Source organism: Diceros bicornis, chromosome 2 (assembly GCF_020826845.1).
Source record: "Diceros bicornis minor isolate mBicDic1 chromosome 2, mDicBic1.mat.cur, whole genome shotgun sequence".
Taxonomy (NCBI): domain Eukaryota; kingdom Metazoa; phylum Chordata; class Mammalia; order Perissodactyla; family Rhinocerotidae; genus Diceros; species Diceros bicornis.
Window position 1 is genome coordinate 16229153 of NC_080741.1, and position 20228 is coordinate 16249380.

At 35.2% G+C, this 20228-nt stretch overlaps 1 protein-coding gene across 3 annotated transcripts in view; it reads left to right on the top strand.

The window, feature by feature from the left end:
• Positions 1 to 20228, top strand: part of STAG1 (STAG1 cohesin complex component) — a 366147-nt gene that overhangs the window by 94650 nt on the left and 251269 nt on the right. For all 3 annotated transcript variants that reach the window (XM_058552570.1, XM_058552581.1, XM_058552562.1), the window contains exons 2-3: positions 10268 to 10379; positions 16991 to 17093. In XM_058552570.1, the coding sequence (XP_058408553.1) occupies positions 10351 to 10379; positions 16991 to 17093 (132 nt within the window). In that variant the 5' untranslated portion in view covers positions 10268 to 10350. The remainder of the gene's footprint in view (positions 1 to 10267; positions 10380 to 16990; positions 17094 to 20228) is intronic.

Sequence of the window (20228 nt, forward strand, 5' to 3'; positions counted from 1 at the left end):
CAGCATCATTCTTTTGAATGTGAATATCCACTTTTCCCAGCACCGTTTGTTGAAAAGTCTGTGCTTTCCTCATTGCGTGGTCTTGGTACCCTTGGCAGAATTTATTTGAACCATATATGTGAGGGTTTATTTCTGAGCTCTCTATTCCGTTGGTCTGCATGTTTATCTTTATGCCAAAACCACACTCTTTTGATTACTGTTGCTTTGTGGTAAATTTTGAAATCAGGAAGTGTGAGACCTTCAACTTTTGTCTTCTTTTTCAAGATTGTCTTGGCTTTTAAGGGTCCCTTCTCTTAGATTCCATAAGAATTTTGGGTGAAATTTTCTATTTCCGCAAAAATGTAATTGGGTTTTTGATAGTGATTGCATTGAATCTGTAGATCATTTTGGACAGTATTGACATCTTAACAATATTAAGTCTTCCCATCCGTGAACATTGGATGTCTTTCTGTTTATTGGTGTCTTTGATTTCTTTCAGCAGTGTTTTGTAGTTTTCAGTGTACAAGCTTTTCTTCTTGGTTAAGTTTATTTTTAAGTATTTTATTCTTTTGATGCTATTGTAAATGGAATTTTTTCCCTTCATTTCCTTTTTGGTTTGTTCATTGTTAGTGTACAAAAACAGGACTGAGTTTTGTGTGTTGATTTAGTATGCAACACTGATACATTTATTTATTAGTTCTAATAAACACAATTTATTTTTGTATGTTATCTTGCACCCTGCAACTTTTCTCTATTAGTAGTTGTTATTGATTCTTTGAGATTTTCTCTATGTAAAATATTATATCATCTGTGAATAGAGATACTTATACTTCTTTTCCTATTTGGATGCCATTTCTGTCTCTTTCTTGCCTAATTGCTCTGGCTGGAACATACAGTACTCTGTTGAAAGCTGTGGTGAAAATGGACATAGTTGTCTTCTTCTGATTTTAGGAAGAAAGTTTTTATTTCAATCTTTCACCATTATGAAGTTACTTGTGTGTTTTTCATAATTGTCCTTTAAGAAAGTTCCCTTCTCTTCCCAGTTTTTTGAATATTTTTATCGTGAGAGTATTTTGGCTCTTTGGTATCCCTTGAGATTTTGTCAAATGCTTTTTGTCATGATTTGAGATGATCATGTGGTTCTTTTTTCCTTCCTTCTAGTATTGTGTTACATCGATTGAATTTCCAATGTTGAACCACTGTTGCATTCCTGGGATGAATCCTACTTACCCATATTGCATTTAATATGTAGTTGGATTCTGTTTGCTAATATTTTTTTGAGGACTTTTGCATCTATAATTATAAGGGAAATAGTTCTGCAGTTTACTTGTGGTGTCTTTGACTAGCTTTTGTATAAAAGAAATGCCTCAGAGATTGAGTTAGGAAGTCTTTCCTTGTATATTTTTTGGAAGAATTTGAGAAGGATTGATGTTATTTCTTTAAATGTTTGTGGAATTCATCAGTGAAGCTCTCTAGTTCTGGACTTTTTTGTCGGGAGATTTTTGATAATCTCTTTACGTATTATAGGTTTATTCAGGTTTTCTATTTTTTCTTGAGCCAGTTTTGGCAGTTTGTGTGTTTCTAGGAATTTGTCCGTTTTAATATAGGTTATGTAATTTATTGGCATACAGTTGTTCACCCTGTTCTCTTACAATCTTTTTATTTCTGTAAGATTGGTAGTAATATTCCCACCTTCATTTGTGATTATAGTTATTTGCATCTACTCTCTTTTTTAGTTAGTCTGTCTATAAGTTTGTCAATTTTGTTGATCTTTTCAAATCTCATTAAGTTTATTGCTTTTCTAGTCTCTGTTTTGTTTATTTCTGCTCTAATTTTTATTATTTCCTCCCTTTTGCTGCCTTAAGGTTTAGTTTGTTTTTCTTTCTCTTGTTCCTGAAGTGTAGAGTTAGGTTATTGAATTGAGATCTTTCTTGTTTTTAAATGTAGATGTTACAGCTGTATTTTCCTTTGAGCACTGCTTTTGCTGCATCTCATAAATTTTTGGTGTAAGGTGTTTTTGTTTTCATTTTTCTCAAATATCAATTTCTCTTGTGATTTCTTCTTTGACCTACTAGTTATTTAATTTCCACTTTTTTGTGAATTTTTCTGTTTTCCTCCTGTTATTGATTTCTACCTCCTTTTCATTATGTTCAAAGAAGACACTTTCTATGATTTCAATTTTTAAAAATTTATTGAGACTTTTTGGTGGCCTATTCAGCTATTCTGGAGCTTGTTGTATGTGCACTTGAGAAGAATGAGTATTCTGTTGTTGAGTGAAATGTTCTGTATATGTCTTTTAGACCTAGTTGGTGTATGTCCTCTGTTTCCTTATTGAGCCTCTGTCTGCATCTTCTGTGTTTTATTGAAAGTAGTGTATTGAAATTGCCAACTATGATTATAGGATTGTCTTTTTCTCTCTTCAACTTTGTCAGCATTTGTTTCATATATTTTGGAACGCTCCTATTTGGTGTATATTTCTTTATGATTGTTATGTCTTTCTAATGAATTGACCATCTTTACCCAATATATTATGTTCCTCTTTGTCTCTCATAAGTTTTGACTTAAAATTTATTTTGTCTGATATTAACATAGCCACTCTAGCTCTCTTTTGGTTGCTATTTGCATAGAATATCGTTTTGCATGTTTTTACTTTCAACCTGTTTGTTTATGTAAATCTAAATGAGTCTGTTGTAGACAGCATGTAATTGGGTCAATTTTGTTAATCCATTGTGCCAATCTCTCTCTTAACTGATGCGCTTAATACATCTACATTTAAGGTGATTGCTGATAAGGACTTTTGCCATTTAACTGTTCTATGTATTGTGTGTCTTCTTTGCTCAATTCCTCCTACACTATCTTCTTGTATGTATTTTCTGTATTTATGTATTTTCTGTATATTTTAAAATTGTTTTCTTCGTAGTTACTCTGGTGATCACAATTAACATCCTAACTTTATACTAATCTAGTTTGAATTGATAGTAATTGAGCATTAGTAACATAAAATTCTGCTCCCATCTCCATTCCACTCCCATATGTTGTTATAAATACATCTTTATACATTGTGTGTCAATTAACATAGGTATATAATTATTGTTTTATGTATTTGTCTTTTAAATCATATAGGAAACAAAAAGAGAATTAGAGACTAATAATATAATAATATTGGCTTCTATATTTTCCTCTGTAATCACTTTTTCCAGTGTTCTTTTTTCTTCGTATGGCTTCAAGTTATTGTCTGTTATCATTTCCTTTCTTCATGAAGGACTCCCTTTAGCATTTCTTGTCAGGTAGGGCAGGTCTAACAACAGTCTTCCTCAGTTTTTGTTTTTCTAGGAGTATTTAAATTTTTCTGCCATTTTTGAGTGATAGTTTGCTGTATGTAGAATTCTTGTTCGACAGTTTTCTTTTGGTACTTTAGATATGTCATCCTACTGCCTTCTGGCTTCCATGGTTTTTGATGAGAAATTGGCTGTTAGTCTGACTGAGGATTACTTGTATGTGATGGGTCATTTCTCTTTTGCTTTTTTCAAGACTCTCATTGTCTTTGGCTTTTACAGTTTGATTAGTTTGTACCTCTGTGAATCTCTTTTGAATTTATCCTGCTTGGAGTTTGGACCTTCTTGATTGTATACATTTCTGTACTTCATGAAAATTGGACAATTTTCTGCCATTGTGTCTTTAGATATTCTTTCTGTCCCTTTCTCTCTATCTTTTGGAAATCTATCTTCTTTTGTAAGTCTAAGTCCAATGTCTGAGCTTACTCAGAGATGATTTCTGTCAACTTCTTTTTTTCCTGTTAATGGGCTATACGTTTCTGTTTGTTTGTATGCCTTGTGATTTTTTGTTTGTTTGTTAAAAACTGGACATTTTGTAGAAAAAGAAGAACAAAGCCCAAAGTCAGCAGGAGGGAAACAATAAAAATTAGAGGAGAAATAAATGAAATTGAAACCAAAGAAACAGTAGACAGGATCACTGAAACTAAGAGCTGATTCTTTGAGAAGATAAACAAAATTGACAAACCGTTAGCCCGACTCACTAAGAAAAAAGGAGAAAAGGCTCAAATAAATAAAATTAGAGATGAAAGAGGACAAATTACAATGGATACCACAGAAATACAAAGGATTATAAGAGAATACTATGATAAAATATATGCCAACAAATTGGACAATCTAGAAGAAATGGATAAATTTTTGGATTCATACAACTGCCCAAAACTGAATCAAGAAGAAATAGAGAATCTAAGTAGACGAATCACAAGTAAAGAGATTGAAACAGTAATCAAAAACATCCCAACAAACAGAAGTCCAGGACCAAATGGCTTCTCTGCAGAATTCTACCAAACATTCAAAGAAGATTTAATACCTGTCCTTCTCAAAATATTCCACAGAGTTGAAGAAGGTGGAAGAATTCCTAACACATTTTATGCAGTCAACATCACCGTGATCCCAGGGCCACACAAAGACAACACAAAGCAGGAGAATTACAGGCCAATATCATTGATGAAAATAGATGCAAAAATCCTCATCAAAATATTGGCAAACTGAATACAATAATACATTAAAAGGGTCATACACCACTATCAAGTGGGATTTATACTGGGACACAGGGATGCTTTAAAATCCACAAATCAATCAATGTGATGTTACCAGATTAACAAAATGAGGAATAAAAACCACGTGATCATCTCAGTAGCTGCAGAGAAAGCATTTGACGAGATCCAACATCTATTTATAATAAAAAACCCTCAATAAAATGGGTATAGAAGGAAAGTACCTCAACGTAATAGGGGCCATATATGACAGACCCACAGCCAACATACTCAATGGGGAAAAACTGAAAGCCATCCTTCTGAAAACAGGAATGAGGCAAGAGTGCCCATTCTTGCCACTCTTATTCAAAACAGTACTGGAGATTTTGGCCAATGCAATTAGGCAATAGAAAGAAATAAAAAGAATCCAAATAGGCAATGAAGAAGTGAAACTCTCACTGTTTGCAGATGTCATGATGCTATATATAGAAAATCCTAAAGAATACATCGGAAAACTATTACAAATAATCAACAACTATAGCAGAGGTGCAGGGTACAAAATCAAATTACAAAAAATCAATTGCATTTCTATAATAACAAACTAACAGAAAGAGAATTCAAGAATACAATCCCATTTACAGTCTCAAAAAAAGAATAAAATATCTAGGAGTAAATTTAACCAAGGAGGTGAAAGACCTATACAATGAATATTATAAGACATTATTGGAAGAAATCAATGATGACATAAAGTAATGGAAAGATATTCCATGCTCATGGATTGAAAGAATAAACTTAGTTAAAATGTCCTTATTACCTAAAGCATTCTGCAGATTCAGTGGAATGCCAATCAGAATCCTCATGAGATTCTTAACGGAAATAGAACAAAGAATCCCCAAATTTATATGGAACAACAAAAGACTCTGAATAGCCAAAGCAATCCTGAGAAAAAAGAACAAGGCTGGGGGCATCACAATCCTTGACTTCAAAATATACTACAAAGCTATAATAATTAAAACAGTGTGGTACTGTCAGCAAAACAGACACACAGATCAATGGAAGAGAATTGAAAGCCCAGAAATAAAACCACACATCTACGGACAGGTAATCTTCAACAAAAGGAGCGAAGAACATTTAATGGAGAAAGGAAAATCTCTTCGATAAATGGTGTTGGGAAAACTGAACAGCCACATGCAAAAGAATGAAGGTAGACCATTATCTTTTGCCATACACAAAAATTAACTCAAAATGGATCAAAGACTTGAAGGTAAGACCTGAAACCATAAAACTCCTAGAAGAAAATATAGGCAGTACGCTCTTTGACAATGATCTTAGAAGGATCTTTTAGAATAACCTATCTACCCAGGCAAGGGAAACAAAAGAAAAAATAAACAAGTGGGACTTCATCAGACTGGAGAACTTCTGCAAAGCAAGGGAAACCAGGAACAAAAATGAAAAGACAACCCACCAACTGAGAGAAAATATTTGCAAATCATATACCCGACAAGGGATTAATATCTAAAATATATAAAGAACTCACACAACTCAGCAACAAAAAAAGGGCAGAGGATATGAACAGACATTTTTCCAAGGAAGATATACAGATAGCCAATAGGAACATGAAAAGATGTTTAACATCCTAATCATCAGGGAAATGCAAATCACATTGAGATATCACTTTGCACCCATTAGAATGGGTATAATCACGAAGACAAAATAACAAATTTTGGAGAGGATATGGAGAAAAGGGAACCCTCATATGCTGCTTGTGGGAATGCAAACTGGTACAGCTGCTATGGAAAACAACATGGTGATTTCTCAAAAAATTAAAAATATAAATACCATACAATCCAGCTATCCCGCTACTGGGTAGCTATCAAAAGAACTTTAAATCAACAGTTTAAAGAGACTTATGCACCCCTGTGTTCGTTGCAGCATTATTCACAGTAGCCGAGACGTGGAAGCAACCCAAGTGCCCGTCAACTGACGATTGGATAAAGATGTGGTATACATACACAGTGGAATACTACTCAGTTATAAAAAAAGACAGAATTGTCCCATTTGCACCAACATGGATGAATCTTGAGGGTATTATGTTAAGTGAAATAATCCAGACAGAGAAAGACAAACACAGTATGATTTCAGTCATATTTGGAAGATAAACTAACACATGGACAAAGAAAACAGATTAGTGGTTACCAGAGAGGAAGGGGGTTGAGGGGTAGACATAAGAGGTAAAAGGGCACATTTATATGGTGACTGATAAATGATAGTGTACAACTGCAATTTCACGATGTTATAAACTATTATGACCTCAATAAAAAAATAACTGGACATTTTTAATATTATAGTAACTCTGGACACTAGATTCTCCCCTCCTCCCCATGGTTTACTGTTGTTGCTTCTTGAGGCAGCGCTGCACTCATCTGTATAGTGACTTTTTCAAACTATTTTTGCAAAGACTGTGTTCCTTATTATGTGTAGTCCCTGAAATTTTATCTTCGCGGTCAGCAGGGATCTTCCACATTTCCTGAACCAACGGGAGTCAAAAGGAAAAAAGTAACCTCTCGGTGTTTGCATGTTTCCTCTTAGCTAAGGTATTCCTTCAAAGGTGGGCCAGGCTGCATGCAGCTCTCTCTGTCTTCACCTTGTGCCTGCACAGAGCCCAAAGATCAGCTAGAGTTGCCGGCCTGTGCTACTACTCTCCTGTCTTCTCTAAGTGTGCATCCAGCCATGGGTATGCATGTAGCACTCTTGATTTCCTGGTGTACGTGATAGCCCTTTAAAGCCCCTATTTCGCAAAATATCTTTCTCTTCAGACTCCTTATTTCAAGGCTTTTCACATTGTCTGCTGCTTCTCTCATCCACTATCTCTTGTCCAGGCAGCTATCTGTAGTGTATGATTTTAAATCTTTTTGAAAGATGACGACCAGGAAGCCCTTCAGAACACACAGCCACAGTTGTTGAGAATAAGGTCCATGTTCTCTTTGGCTCCAGTAAACTGCACTGGAATTTGGTCTCCGGTCCCTAAGGCCACCGTTGATCTGGGAGAGGGGAGATAGTGGACAGGTAAGCAAAAATGCTACAGTGCTTTTTTTTTTGAGGAAGATTGGCCCTGAGCTAACATCTGTTGCCAGTCTTCCTCCTTTTTTCCTATTCTCCCCAAAGCCCCAGTAGATAGTTGTATGTCATAGTTGTACATCCTTCTAGTTGCCCTATGTGGGATGGCACCTCAGCATGGCTTGATGAGTGGTGAATAGGTCTGTGCCCAGGATCTGAACTGATGAACCCTGGGCCGCCAAAGCAGAATGCATGAACTTAACCGTTATGCCACTGTGCTGGCCCTTACAGTGCTTTCTTAACAAATTTAGCAGATTGTTTCTTTGTTAAGTGTTCATCTCTCTGTTCTAAGTTTGTATTAGATTCCAAAGGTCTGTAAAAGTTGATTTTGTCAGTTTTTGCTTCACTAAAGGGGCTGATTCTTGGAGTTTCCTACTCCTCCATTTTCTGTGACATCACTCTTCATTTTTTAAAGATTTTTGTTACAGGGTATATAATTCCAGTCCACATTTTTTTCTCTCAGTACTTTAATGATGTTTTTCTGTCATCTTTCAGCTTACATAGTTTCCACAGGAAAGTCTGATTTGTTTATCGGTATGTGAGGAATCCTGTTTCTTTAACATCTTTTGAATTTTCTCTTTATTTTTTAGCAGTACTTATATTTTAGAGTATCAATTCTCTTTGGGAATTTTCTTGTCTATCTGTATTTTAATATTTTAAATTAGTTTTGGAAAGTTCTTGTCTGTTATCTCTTCTGTTATTATTCTACCCTGTACTTTCTCTTTCCTTCTGTAATTCTACTTATACCTATGTTACACTATTTGATACTGTATCATGGCCTGTCTTGGATGCTCTGTTTTGTGCTATTTCCCCTGCTACTTGTTTTCTTTAACAGACTTTTATTTTTCGGAAAAGTTTTAGGTTCACAGCAGAATCGAGCAGAAGGTAGAGAGATTCCCCTTCTACCCCCTTTTCCCACATACATACAGTCTCCTCCACTGTCAAAATCCCACGCCAGAGTGGTACATTTGCTACAATGAACTTACAGTGACACGTCATTATCACCCAAAGTCCATAGTTTACATTAGAGTTCTCTCTTGGTGTGGTGCATTCCATGGGTTTTGATAAATGTATAATGACACGTATCCACCATTATTGTGGTGTACAGAATAGTTTCACTGCCCCCAAAATCCTCTGTGTTCTGCCTATTCGTCTTTCCTGCCCCCTAACCCCTGGCAACCACTCATCCTTTTATTCTCTCCATAATTTTGCCTTTTCCAAACTGCCATGTACTTCAAATCATGCAATTTGTAGCCGTTTCAGATTGCCTTCTTTTGGTTAGTAATATGCATTTGAGCTTCCTTCATGGCTTTTCATGGCTTGATATCTCATTTCTTTTTATTGTCCCAAGTAATATTCTATTGTCTGCATGTACCACAGTTTATTTATCCCTTCACCTCCTGAAGGACGTCTTGGTTTCTTCCATGTTTTGGCAATTTTCAATAAAGCTGCTGTAAACACCTTTCTGCAGGCTATAAGTTTTCAATTTACTTGGGCAAATACCAAGGAGTGTGGTTTCTGGTAGTACTGATTGATTGTAGTCTATATATTCTGGCATATTCATTTTATTTTAAAATAATTTTCGAAGGTCATAAATAGATGTTTTCTCAAAGAAGACATACAAGTGACCAATGGGTATATGAAAAGGTACTCAATATCACTAATCATCAGGGAAATGCAAATCAAAACCACGAGATATCACCTCACACCTGTTTGGATGTCTTATCGAAAAGACAAGATAAATTCTGGTGAGGATGTGGAGGAAAGGGAACCTTTGTACACTGTTGGTGGGAATGTAAAGGGGTACAGCCTCTATGGAAAACAGTATAGAGTTTCCTCAAATAATTAAAAATAAAACTACCATATGATCCAGCAATCCCAGTTGTGGGAATATATCCACAGGAAATGAAATCATTATTCCAAAGAGATATCTGTACTCCTATGTTCAATAGCAGCATTATTCACAATAGCCAAGTTTTGGAAACAATCTGGTGTTTGTAGACATATGAATGAATAAAGAAAACCTGGTGTGTGTGTGTGTGTGTGTATACATATATATATATATATATATATATATATATATATATATGTATACACACATACACAGTGAAATATTATTCAGTCTTAAAAAAAAAGGAAGTTGTCATTTGACAACATGGATGAGCCTATAGGGCATTATGCTAAGTGAAATAAGCCAGACAGAGAAAGACAAATACCACATGGCATCACTTATATGTGGAATCAAAAAGAAAAATTGAACTTATAGAAATAGATAGTGAAAAAGTGGTTGCCAGGGGCTAGGTGGTGGGGGAGATAGGGAGAGGTTGGTGAAAGGGTACAAGCTTTCAGCTCTAGATAAATAAGGTCTGAGGATCTATTGTATAATATGGTGACTGTAGTTGATAACACTGTATTGTATATTTGAAATTTGCTGACATAGTAGAACTTACATGTTGTCACCAAAAAAAAGTAAATATGTGAGATGATGGATGTATTAATTAATTCAATGGAAGGAAGTCCTTCACAATGTGTATGTAAATCAAATCATCACGTTGTGCACCTTAATTATCTTATAATTTTATTTTCAATTATACCTCAATAAAGCTGGAAAGAAATAATTTTCTTTTTTTTTTTTATTAACAGGATTGCCTTTGAGGTTATTTAAAAAGTTTTGGGTTGTACAGAACTTGATTCTTTTGCTCCATTGTGGAAAGTCCTCTCTAGCGATGATTACTTCAGAGTTACCAGTGTTACAGTAAGTATTGTAGTTTTCTTTTTAAAAGGGTATAATATTTTTCTATATCAAAATATTCTCTTTAATGAGACAGATCAAATATATTCTCTGATAGTCAGGCAATATGTTTGAAAGAACTATTAGAAGTGTATAATTACTATATCCATCCATGGCTCTTTTTATTTTAATGTCAATATGTTCTGTGGAATTGAACAAAACAGATGTGACTATCGGGCCAGCCCGCTGGTGCAGGCAGTTACGTGCTCGCGCTCCGCTTCGGTGGCCCGGGGTTTGCCAGTTTGGATCCTAGGCGTGCACCAACTCACCGCTTGGCAAGCCATGCTATGGCGGCGTCCCATATACAGTGGAGGAAGATGGACACGGATGTTAGCCCAGGGCTGGTCTTTCTCAGCAAAAAAAAAGAGGAGGATTGGCAGATGTTAGCACAGGGCTGATCTTCCTCACCAAGGAATAAAAAAAAAAGATGTCACAATCATATCAGGGGTCAGCAAACTATGACCCATGGGCCAAATCTGTCATGACGCCTATTTTTGTTTAAAAAAATAGTGTTAGTGGAACAGAACCACACTCATTCTTTTACAGATTGTTTCTGACTGCTTTTGTGCTACAAGTTGTGATATAGAATGAATTACCTGCAAAGCATAATTTTTTTTTTGGCCATTTACAGAAAAAGTTTGTAAACCCCTATCTTATATTACACTATTTCTCTAACCCACCTGTGTGCCCTATGTGCCCCGCCCCGTCCCCTCTTCTTTTCCATGAGATTGAGATCGTTGAGCCATTCTGGTTGCCAGAATAACATGAAGGACATACCAGTTGGCATTTCTGGTGGGATCTCATTAGATTTGTTGGAGTTGTAGGATAGATCTAGAATTGGGTCTTATTTTAGATTCTCTTGGAAATGCGATCAGTTTAATGACAGATACTTTTCCTTTTATAGGTTTCATCAAGATGCTATTAGAAATCTGTATACTGTGATCTTATATGATAACAATGGCTTAGATATAATGAAAATGATTAACAGTTTATGCAATTATTTATATGTTTTGACTGTCTCAGTTCATTTATATGTATCTTTTCCAAGAGACTGTGGTCACTTTCCAGTTAATTGTTCTCTTGGCCTTTCTTTTTTTCCTCCAGAGCTCTAAGACAAAAAGAGTTGTCCAGATTACTTTATCTGCTTGAAGAACCATCAATACCTACCTTCCTTCTTTTCCCCAAATATAGGAGATAAAATTTAATCTCTTTCTAGTTACTTACCTCAGGTTCATTATTAGTCCTTGAGTATGATACAGAGTTTGGAGATCTCCACGTAGTATTTTCTTTCTTTTTTTTTGTATTTTAGTTTATCTTCATCCTGCCTGCAATGCCTACGTACCTCTGTCCTTACCTGGCCAACTCCCTAGTCTGTTAGGTCTTAGCTGAGATATCATGCCTCCAGCAAAGCTCCTCTGACTCCTGAAAATTAGAGTAGATTCCCTCCTGTGCGCCTGTAATACTCTTTGCTTTTTTCCTAGCACTGTACCTAACATGATTTTTTGTAACCCTTTCTCATTGTTTCTGCCTAAATTATGCACCTTTGTGCCTTATTTTTGTATGGCCAGCTCTGGCACACTGCTGGGTATTAGGCTAGGTCCTTAGTAAATATCTCTTTGATTAAATATGAAACAGAAGTTACATTAAAATAGATGTTGTAATTAAAGAGAGATTGTATCATGATGATAGTAGTTAACATCATATGTTTTGTAACTGATTTTTTGTTCTCACAAAAATGTAAACCTGTAATATGACTATGGGTAGTGGATAGTGTTGATCTGTGAGGTGAATAATGAGCTTGGCTTTCAATCTGTCAGCTGGAGATGGTACTCTTCGTCAAGTTAAGATCTAAGAAGCATTTATTGAAGACATACAATTTTCTGAGGATTTTGCCAGATATATTAGCAGCATAGATTATCTTGTTTAATACATCCATCCAGCAATACTATATCTGCATTGTAGAGGAAAGGAAACATGGTATGTCTCTTAGTATTTGTAAACTTCAGTTTCTATCATTTGTAAATTGAAGATAATATATTAGAAATTAATCTCTAAGTTGTTCTCAAAAACAAACAAGAAAATTTTTGATCCAACGATTCTTAATGTTTAATTTAATAGTGATTTTTCTAATGTAGACACTGGAAAGGTCACGCTAATGAGTTACCTTATTATTTCTTGGCGTACTTGGATAATATAATCACCAATGAATTTGTCACCTTAGTGCTATTTACTATTAGGCATTATCACTTACCACATATTTCACCACATAGTGCAGTGCCAGGAAGTATGCTAGGTTCTGGGGAGAAAAGAGCATGTAGAAGAGACTCAATCCTTGTTGCCATGAAACTTATATAGATAGATAGATATCAAATAATCACAAATATATAGATCTAAACTCCCATTGGTGCTATGAAGGAAAATTACAGGATTTTATGAGAATTTTAACACATGCCTTGATTTGGTCTACTTTGCTAAGGAAGAGACAGTTGAACTTAGATCTGAAGTGGAGGGAGGGTTTGAGGGAAGAAGGGATCAGGGTATTAATTCAAGACTGAAGGAATGGCATGTGCGAAGACACTGAGGTAGGAGGAAGCATGGTATGTTTGAGTCACTTTCTTCTTTTGTCAGGGTTGGGGATGGAAAGTGGCATGAGGTAAGGCTTATGAATCGAGTGGGACTATATCATACAGGGACTTGCTAAATCATATTAAGAATTTTTAGTTTTTTTCCTAGGAGCAGTAGAAAGCCACTGTAGGATTTTAAGCATGGGAGAGACGTAGTAAGATATATACTTAGAAAATCACTCTTAGTGCAGTATAGTGATTAGATTGGAAGGGGCCCCAGTAGAAGCAAGGAGACCTATTAGGACGAACATGTTACAGTATCCAGGCCAGAGATGATGGCATCTTGAACTAAAGTGATTACAGTGGAAATGGAGAGAGGTAGACAGAATTTAGAGAGTTTTAGGTAGCAAAAAAATCATTTAATAAGATTTGATCTGGTTCTTCTGTTCTCTTAATTTGTGTCCAGTGGTCTTATAATTGCGAACATTAGTCATTTGCAGGGTTTTTGTAGAGCAGTGGTTTGAAGTTTGAATCTGTACAGCGCTTGACCCAGCATTTTAATGCGTCTATCCTAGGGAGATATTTGTTGATGTGTAATAAGAGTTAATATACGAGGACATTTGTTTCGGTTCTGTTTGTAATAGTGCAAAACTAGAGACAATCTAAGTTCTTATTGATAGAGAAGTAGTTAAATAAATTTCATCCATATTATGGAGAACCATTCAGGAATCTTACATATTTGTATGAAACATTCCTGTTAATTTTAAATTTTAAAAATTGAAATATATTGTTTTATATATACATCTGTGTGCTAAAACATAAATATTTATGGCAGGGTATTGATCAAACTGTTAACAATGTTATTTTGCAGATTGGGATTCAGATTTAGGTGTGGCGAAGTGAAATTCTTCCTTGTATTCTTATATCTTTTCTATTGCTTGAAAGTAAAAAACAAACATTTATGTATCGTATATTCTAGTAAACAAACATGCATACATACATACACTAATTGGAGTGTATTAGTTATTTGTTGGTAATAGCTGTCACCTTTTAAGCTGGCTGCAGCTGGCAAAATTAAAAGTTCTTTTCTCTTTTGTTAGTAAACTGTATAGCTTAAGGATAAATTAGTTTCACTAATGGGTCACATATTATATGTTGGAACCAACCTGCTCCTGTAGTTGCCTGGAGATTTGTATAAGCATCAGAAGCACTAGTGGATTCTGTTCACTTGAGACATATGAAACATTGTATTTGCATTCTGGTATTCTGACATGGAGATAGAGAATTCGAGTTTACCTTGAGATCTAAGTGAACTCTACTACTTACTAGGTATGTGACTATGGACAAGATTGTCAGTTTATCAGATGTTTTTTTGTTTCCTTGTCTGTAAAACTGGAACAATAATGTGTTTTCTTACAAGGTTTTTGTGCATATTCATTCTAGATAATGTATATAAACTGGCGTACAGTATATGCTAAACATAGTCTATTTGGATTGTGGTGAGGAGAAAAAGCAGTATGATTTATTGTTCTTTAATAGAGATGAATAAAATCAGCTAGATCAGGGATTGACAAACTGCTGCTAGTTTAGCTCAGTTGCCTGTTTTTATAAATATTATTGGACTATACCCACGTGCAGTCATTTACATTTTGTCTATGGCCGCATTCATGCTATGGTATCAAGGGTTGAGTGGTAGATCCAGAGACCTCAAGACCCCCAAGCCTAAAATATTTCCTGTATAGCCATTTAAGAAAATGTTTGCTGACCCCTGGACTAGATCAGTATATTTACAATTTTAAATACCAGATTACCTTTGACGATTTGCAAGCAGGGAGGTAACGTGATATAAGAATGTTACTGGCAGTGGTGTGTAGAATGACTTGGACAAGGGAAATAGTAGAAGCAGAGAGATAAGTTGAGATTAATTCAGGAGTGGTGATTATGGTAATAATCATGGAAAGAATGAGAGACAATTATTATACTGAGGACAACTCAGGAGGACTTAGCTGATGGCACAAGAGGAAGATTGATGTGATTCTAAGAATTTGAGTAAGACAGGATAATGACAATAATAAATTTGTGTAACAACTTAAAGCACACTCATGCATTAATTTAATAAATCAGTTTATGATGTTACTATGAGCAAAGAGCTAGAAATAAGTCAGTATTGCACTTAATTTTTTTTTCTTCTTTTTGGTGAGGAAGATTAGCCCTGAGCTAACGTCTGTTGCCAATCTTCCTCTTTTGGCTTGAGGAAGATTGTCACTGAGCTAACATCTGTGCCCATCTTCCTCTTTTGTGTATATGGAATGTCGCCACAGTGTGGCTTGATGAGTGCTGTGTAGGTCTGCACACAGCATCTGAACCCGTGAACCCCGGGCCACTGAAGCTGAGCACACAGACTTAACCATTATGCCACTGGGCCAGCCCCTGGACTTAATTTTATATGTGGTATTTGCTGAATTTGAGGTGGCATTCTAAGAAGCATGTTACATATGCAGTTAAAAATCTTGAATCACAGATGGTCAGGTCTGTTGATAATATATTGAAGTCATTTGCATAGAAGTTACACATCAAGTGGATGACATCTCCAAGAGAGTGTAGTGTAAGGGGAGAAGAGCAGACACTGAAGAATTGAGCTTTAAGGAATCAGCACAAAGAGGGAATGGAACTAAGAGCATTCAGTGAAGTAGACTGAGAAATAATAGGTTGTGAGTTGGGCTTACCGTTTGCTGTGCACCCTTCCTGCTATTTGCAGTTTTATGCAGATCCTTTATACAGTTAGTACTGTAGAATTTAATGAAGAAGTTATTGTTCATACTCTCTATGCCTTTTCAGTGCTGTGCTGGAGCCATCCTGTACTTGCCTGGAGAGGTGAATATTAAATTTCCAGGAATTTTGTGACTTGATTAAATATAACACAGCCATTATAAAAAGTTAAATTATACAAACTTTAAATAAATCATATTAAGTATAAAAGTAATAAATACTCAAAACTCACCACTTCCTAATTGTTTTACATGTTACTATTTTTTATGCTGTTTTGGTTTTTATTTGCACCTATTGTATCTTCATGGTGGAAGTATTTTTTAGTGGTGTACCACTACTGTTCAGTACTTCCCAACTCTGTGTTTGATGATGTCACTTTGCTAGTTTGAAATTGTCTTTAGACTTAATAAGTGATGGAGAAATTGTTAATAATGCAGATTAAACTTAAAGGTGTGTCAGGTCTATAGCCAGTATATTATGATAGCACAAAAAATTGAGTAAATAGCCTTCCAATATTTGAGAAATATTATCTGATTCAGTAAAGAAGTTGCTCACACCATTGATGAATGAGTGAAGTTCCAAGAAATATCTTTGTCATTTCACTTGCATCCTATTCATTAAAGTGAACAAAGGTATCAACCGTCTTTCTTGTCAAAACCCTATTGGATCATCAGTTGCAACCAAAGGTTAGCTGTGGATACAAGAGTTCAGCAAAATTATCAAAATCATTTTATGTGAATCAATTGCCTATATGGAATTTACAATAAAGAATATTGTATATTTTATTATTTTTTGTAAATTGTGTGCAATGCATTCTTTATATCGCTAACATTTCTAATAACTTATGTGCATATATTTTTCTGAAGAGCCCATTGTTAAACATTTACCAGCACACTGACTTATGATTTTATAAAATGAATAAAATTCTTCCTAAGCCTTTATCTTTTTATATTGAAGAATTAGTTTTTTACAGTTGTGTTTTGCATTTATAGTTTGTTTAGCAGCTGCCATTTCCACAGTCGTTTCCTCCTCTTTATTTCTCTATTTGGGTGATTCATTTCACTCAATGTTATGTGATGTTAGGCAGGGAGGATAACATTTTTGATTTGCTAAAGACTATTTCTAGAAGTATAAACCACTTCTAATCAGCCGTATAGCAGGAGGTAAGGCAAGTAGTGCAACAGAACTGCATTATATTTATCAATTACTTTGTTCACTAAAATAATATATCACATTTTCTAGGGATTCAACTAATGAAACTACTGCCCATTCCGATGCTGGCAGTGAACTTGAAGAAACAGAGGTCAAAGGAAAAAGAAAGAGGGGTCGTCCTGGCCGGCCTCCAGTATGTATTATGCTTGTCTTCTTTGTTCTTATAATAGTTACTGAGTAAAGGGGCTTGATATGAGCTGATAATTCTAGTACTGTTAATACTTTTTAAAATTGCAGTGACACATTTGAGATTCTTGGCAACTTTGCTTCACAAATTGGCTTGGCAGTGATTGGAAAAAGGAAATTGATTATAGTATCTTTTTTGCTCTCCATGCTTCTCTTGTAAATAAATGGTGGTCCATGTGAAGGCATAAAGATGATTAACATGGAATGAGGTGTAGTTAGTTATGACTTCCCTGCTTTTTAAATGCAACTCTGATTTCTTGTGAGCTCCTAAGTATGTGTTTTGGTAGTACTAGTTTGGGATTTGGGGCCAGTCTCAGAATATATTCTCATTGATACATGATTGAGAAGTTTAGAAGAGCTCTATGTATCCTTACTTTGAGGGATATCTTTATGTATTCTGAGTACAACAGTCATCATTTAATTTAAGGCAGCATAAGCTCTCAGAGACAGTAATATCGGTGTCTTAAGAGGTCAAGGCTTATACTATTTTATACTTATTTTTATGATGTGATTTGCTCTTAGCAATTGTTTTTTCTATTTTATGCAAGTTCTTATTATGGAAAATTTCAGCCTCCTTTTGTAGCCCTGTACTATTATATGATTTTTCTGAGACTATAGGCAAGTTAACATTGGTTTCTCTAGGATTCATGGGTTATAGGTGCACAATTGGAAAAAAGACTAAACTTGCTTGAAGGTAGGAGAATGAACTGGCTACAGGATTGCTTACTTGAATTTTTTCTCCTCCAATTGAAAGTCTTCACTTGCAAGATTCAGTTTAGGTGCTGTCTCCTTCAAGAAAGCCTTTATTTTTTTCCCTAGAGAGACTTTATCACCCCTTCAGCAGGCTATTGTATTATTCTTTAGAACCTATTTAATTTTGATGTGTCTACAGATGTATCCCTGTAATATTTTGCTTTCCTTGATGATAAGGAGTCTGTATATCCAAATACTTATCTCTTTTGGGGTTGGAAAGATGATTTGATTTTTAGTGAATTTGCTACTACATAATCTAATAGGTAAATAGTACATGTTCATCTCTGTTCATGGAATTGAAAAATATCGACCAGGATAGGATAGTAGCATTCTAGAGACTTGTGTTAGTTACATTTTAGTCCACATTTTCACACTTATTAGTTCACATGGCTACCTACACTTCCACCTGACTCAGGCCCATTTCTTGATTTTGGAAACCACACAACTTCCTGCATTTCTACTCTGGGCTTTGCACTGAGCTGATGCTTTTTATGTCATTTAATCCTCACACCAACACTATGAAATAGGTCTTATATGCAGCTTATAGAGTAGGAAATAAAAATAGGAAGTGTTAATTTGCCTTAAGGTCACACAAAGCGTGTCAGTGGCAAAGCCAGGGTTTAAATTGATATCTTAACTTCCAAACTCTTTCTCTGAAGAATGCCAGAGTGCCAAGCTATTAATTAATATGGAGAGGTATAATTTTCAGAATGATCAAATTTGAGTTATACTGCAATACCAGTTCTGAAGATTGCTTGGACATTTTCTGTCAACTGGCTCCATTTTGAACAATTCTGAGTTTCAATTGATACACTCTTTGTTTAGCTATTGTAATACTGTTCATACTTTTTGAAAGGACTTCATGAGTCTCTGGTTTTATTCATTTGCTCAGTCAAATGAAAACAAATAGTATAAGGACTTTTTGTTATGAGCAGTATTGTTTTCCTTATTTCTAAATTCTTAGGGGGCATCTCATTTTTGGTATTTCTTTTCAGTATACTATTATCAGAGACTTTTGTTTCTTATTAACCCTGATTTTGCAGTTGTCCTAATTCATATTTGTTGTTATTGTAGCTTTCTACCCAAATAATTAATGATCTCGAAACAAACAGTATCATGTTTATGCCAACCCTATGATTGTATTAACAAATAATGAACATAATTTTCTCTGTCTACACACGCTATTTCCTTGGTGATCACATCTGATCTCATGGCTTTAAATACCACCTCTAAGCTTATGTCACCCACATTTATGTCTCCAGTCTGGACTTTACCCCTAGACTTCAGACTCATATCCAAATGCCCATTGAGCATCTTCATTTGGATATTTAATGGGCCCAAGATGTTTGAAAAACTGAACTCTCAAGCTTCCTATCCCCTGCCAAGCTCTCTTCCATAATGGCAACTTTATTCCTATAATTGCTCAGGCTCTAAACCTTGTAATCATCTTTGGCTCGCTCTTTCTCAGCCTGTATCTAATCTATCAGCAAATCCTGTCTAATCTATTTGCAAATTGCATCAGTCATTTTTTACTACAAAACTGGTTTAAGCCACCATCATATGCTTTTGCTCAAACCTATCAGGCTTACTCCTTGTCTCAGGGCCCTGTCTCATCTTCTCATTGAGGCCTCCCCTAAAGATGAAAACCCAAGGAGACTTACTGTTCCCTTCGTGTGTGTGTGTGTTTTCCCTGCTCTCTGTAGCACTTATTGCTATCTAATGTAGTATACATTGTACTTATTTACTTATTGTCTGTCTTCCTTGCTACAAGATAAGCTGCATGAAAGCAGGGATTTTTATCTGGTTTGTTTACTGCTGTGTACTAGTGTCTGACTTTCAATAAGTGTTTATTGAATGAATGAATGGTGTTTAATTTTGTTAAATCGTCGCTTTTTCCCCCCTTGTGTTTAAAATTCTTTTTATTTTGAAATAATTTCAGACACAGAAGAGTTCCAAGAATTCTGCAGAAAATTTCTATGCAGACTCTTCAGGCAGGTTGTCCAAATGTTAGCATTTTACTACATTTGCTTTATCATTTTTTTTCCTCTCTCTCTGTATATGTATACAGATACATATACATGTAACTATATGTTTGTATATGTAAATCTGTTATATAGCTATTATTATTTTTGAACTGTTTGAGAATAAGTTGCAGACATGATGCCACTTTATTCCTAAAGCTTTAGTATAAATTTCCTTAAAATCAAGGACATTCTCCTACACAACCATAGTACAATTATGAAAATCAGGAAAACAGTGATATAATATTGACCATATCTGTACACTTCATTCAGATTTGCCAGTTGTCCTAATAATGCCCTAAGCAAAA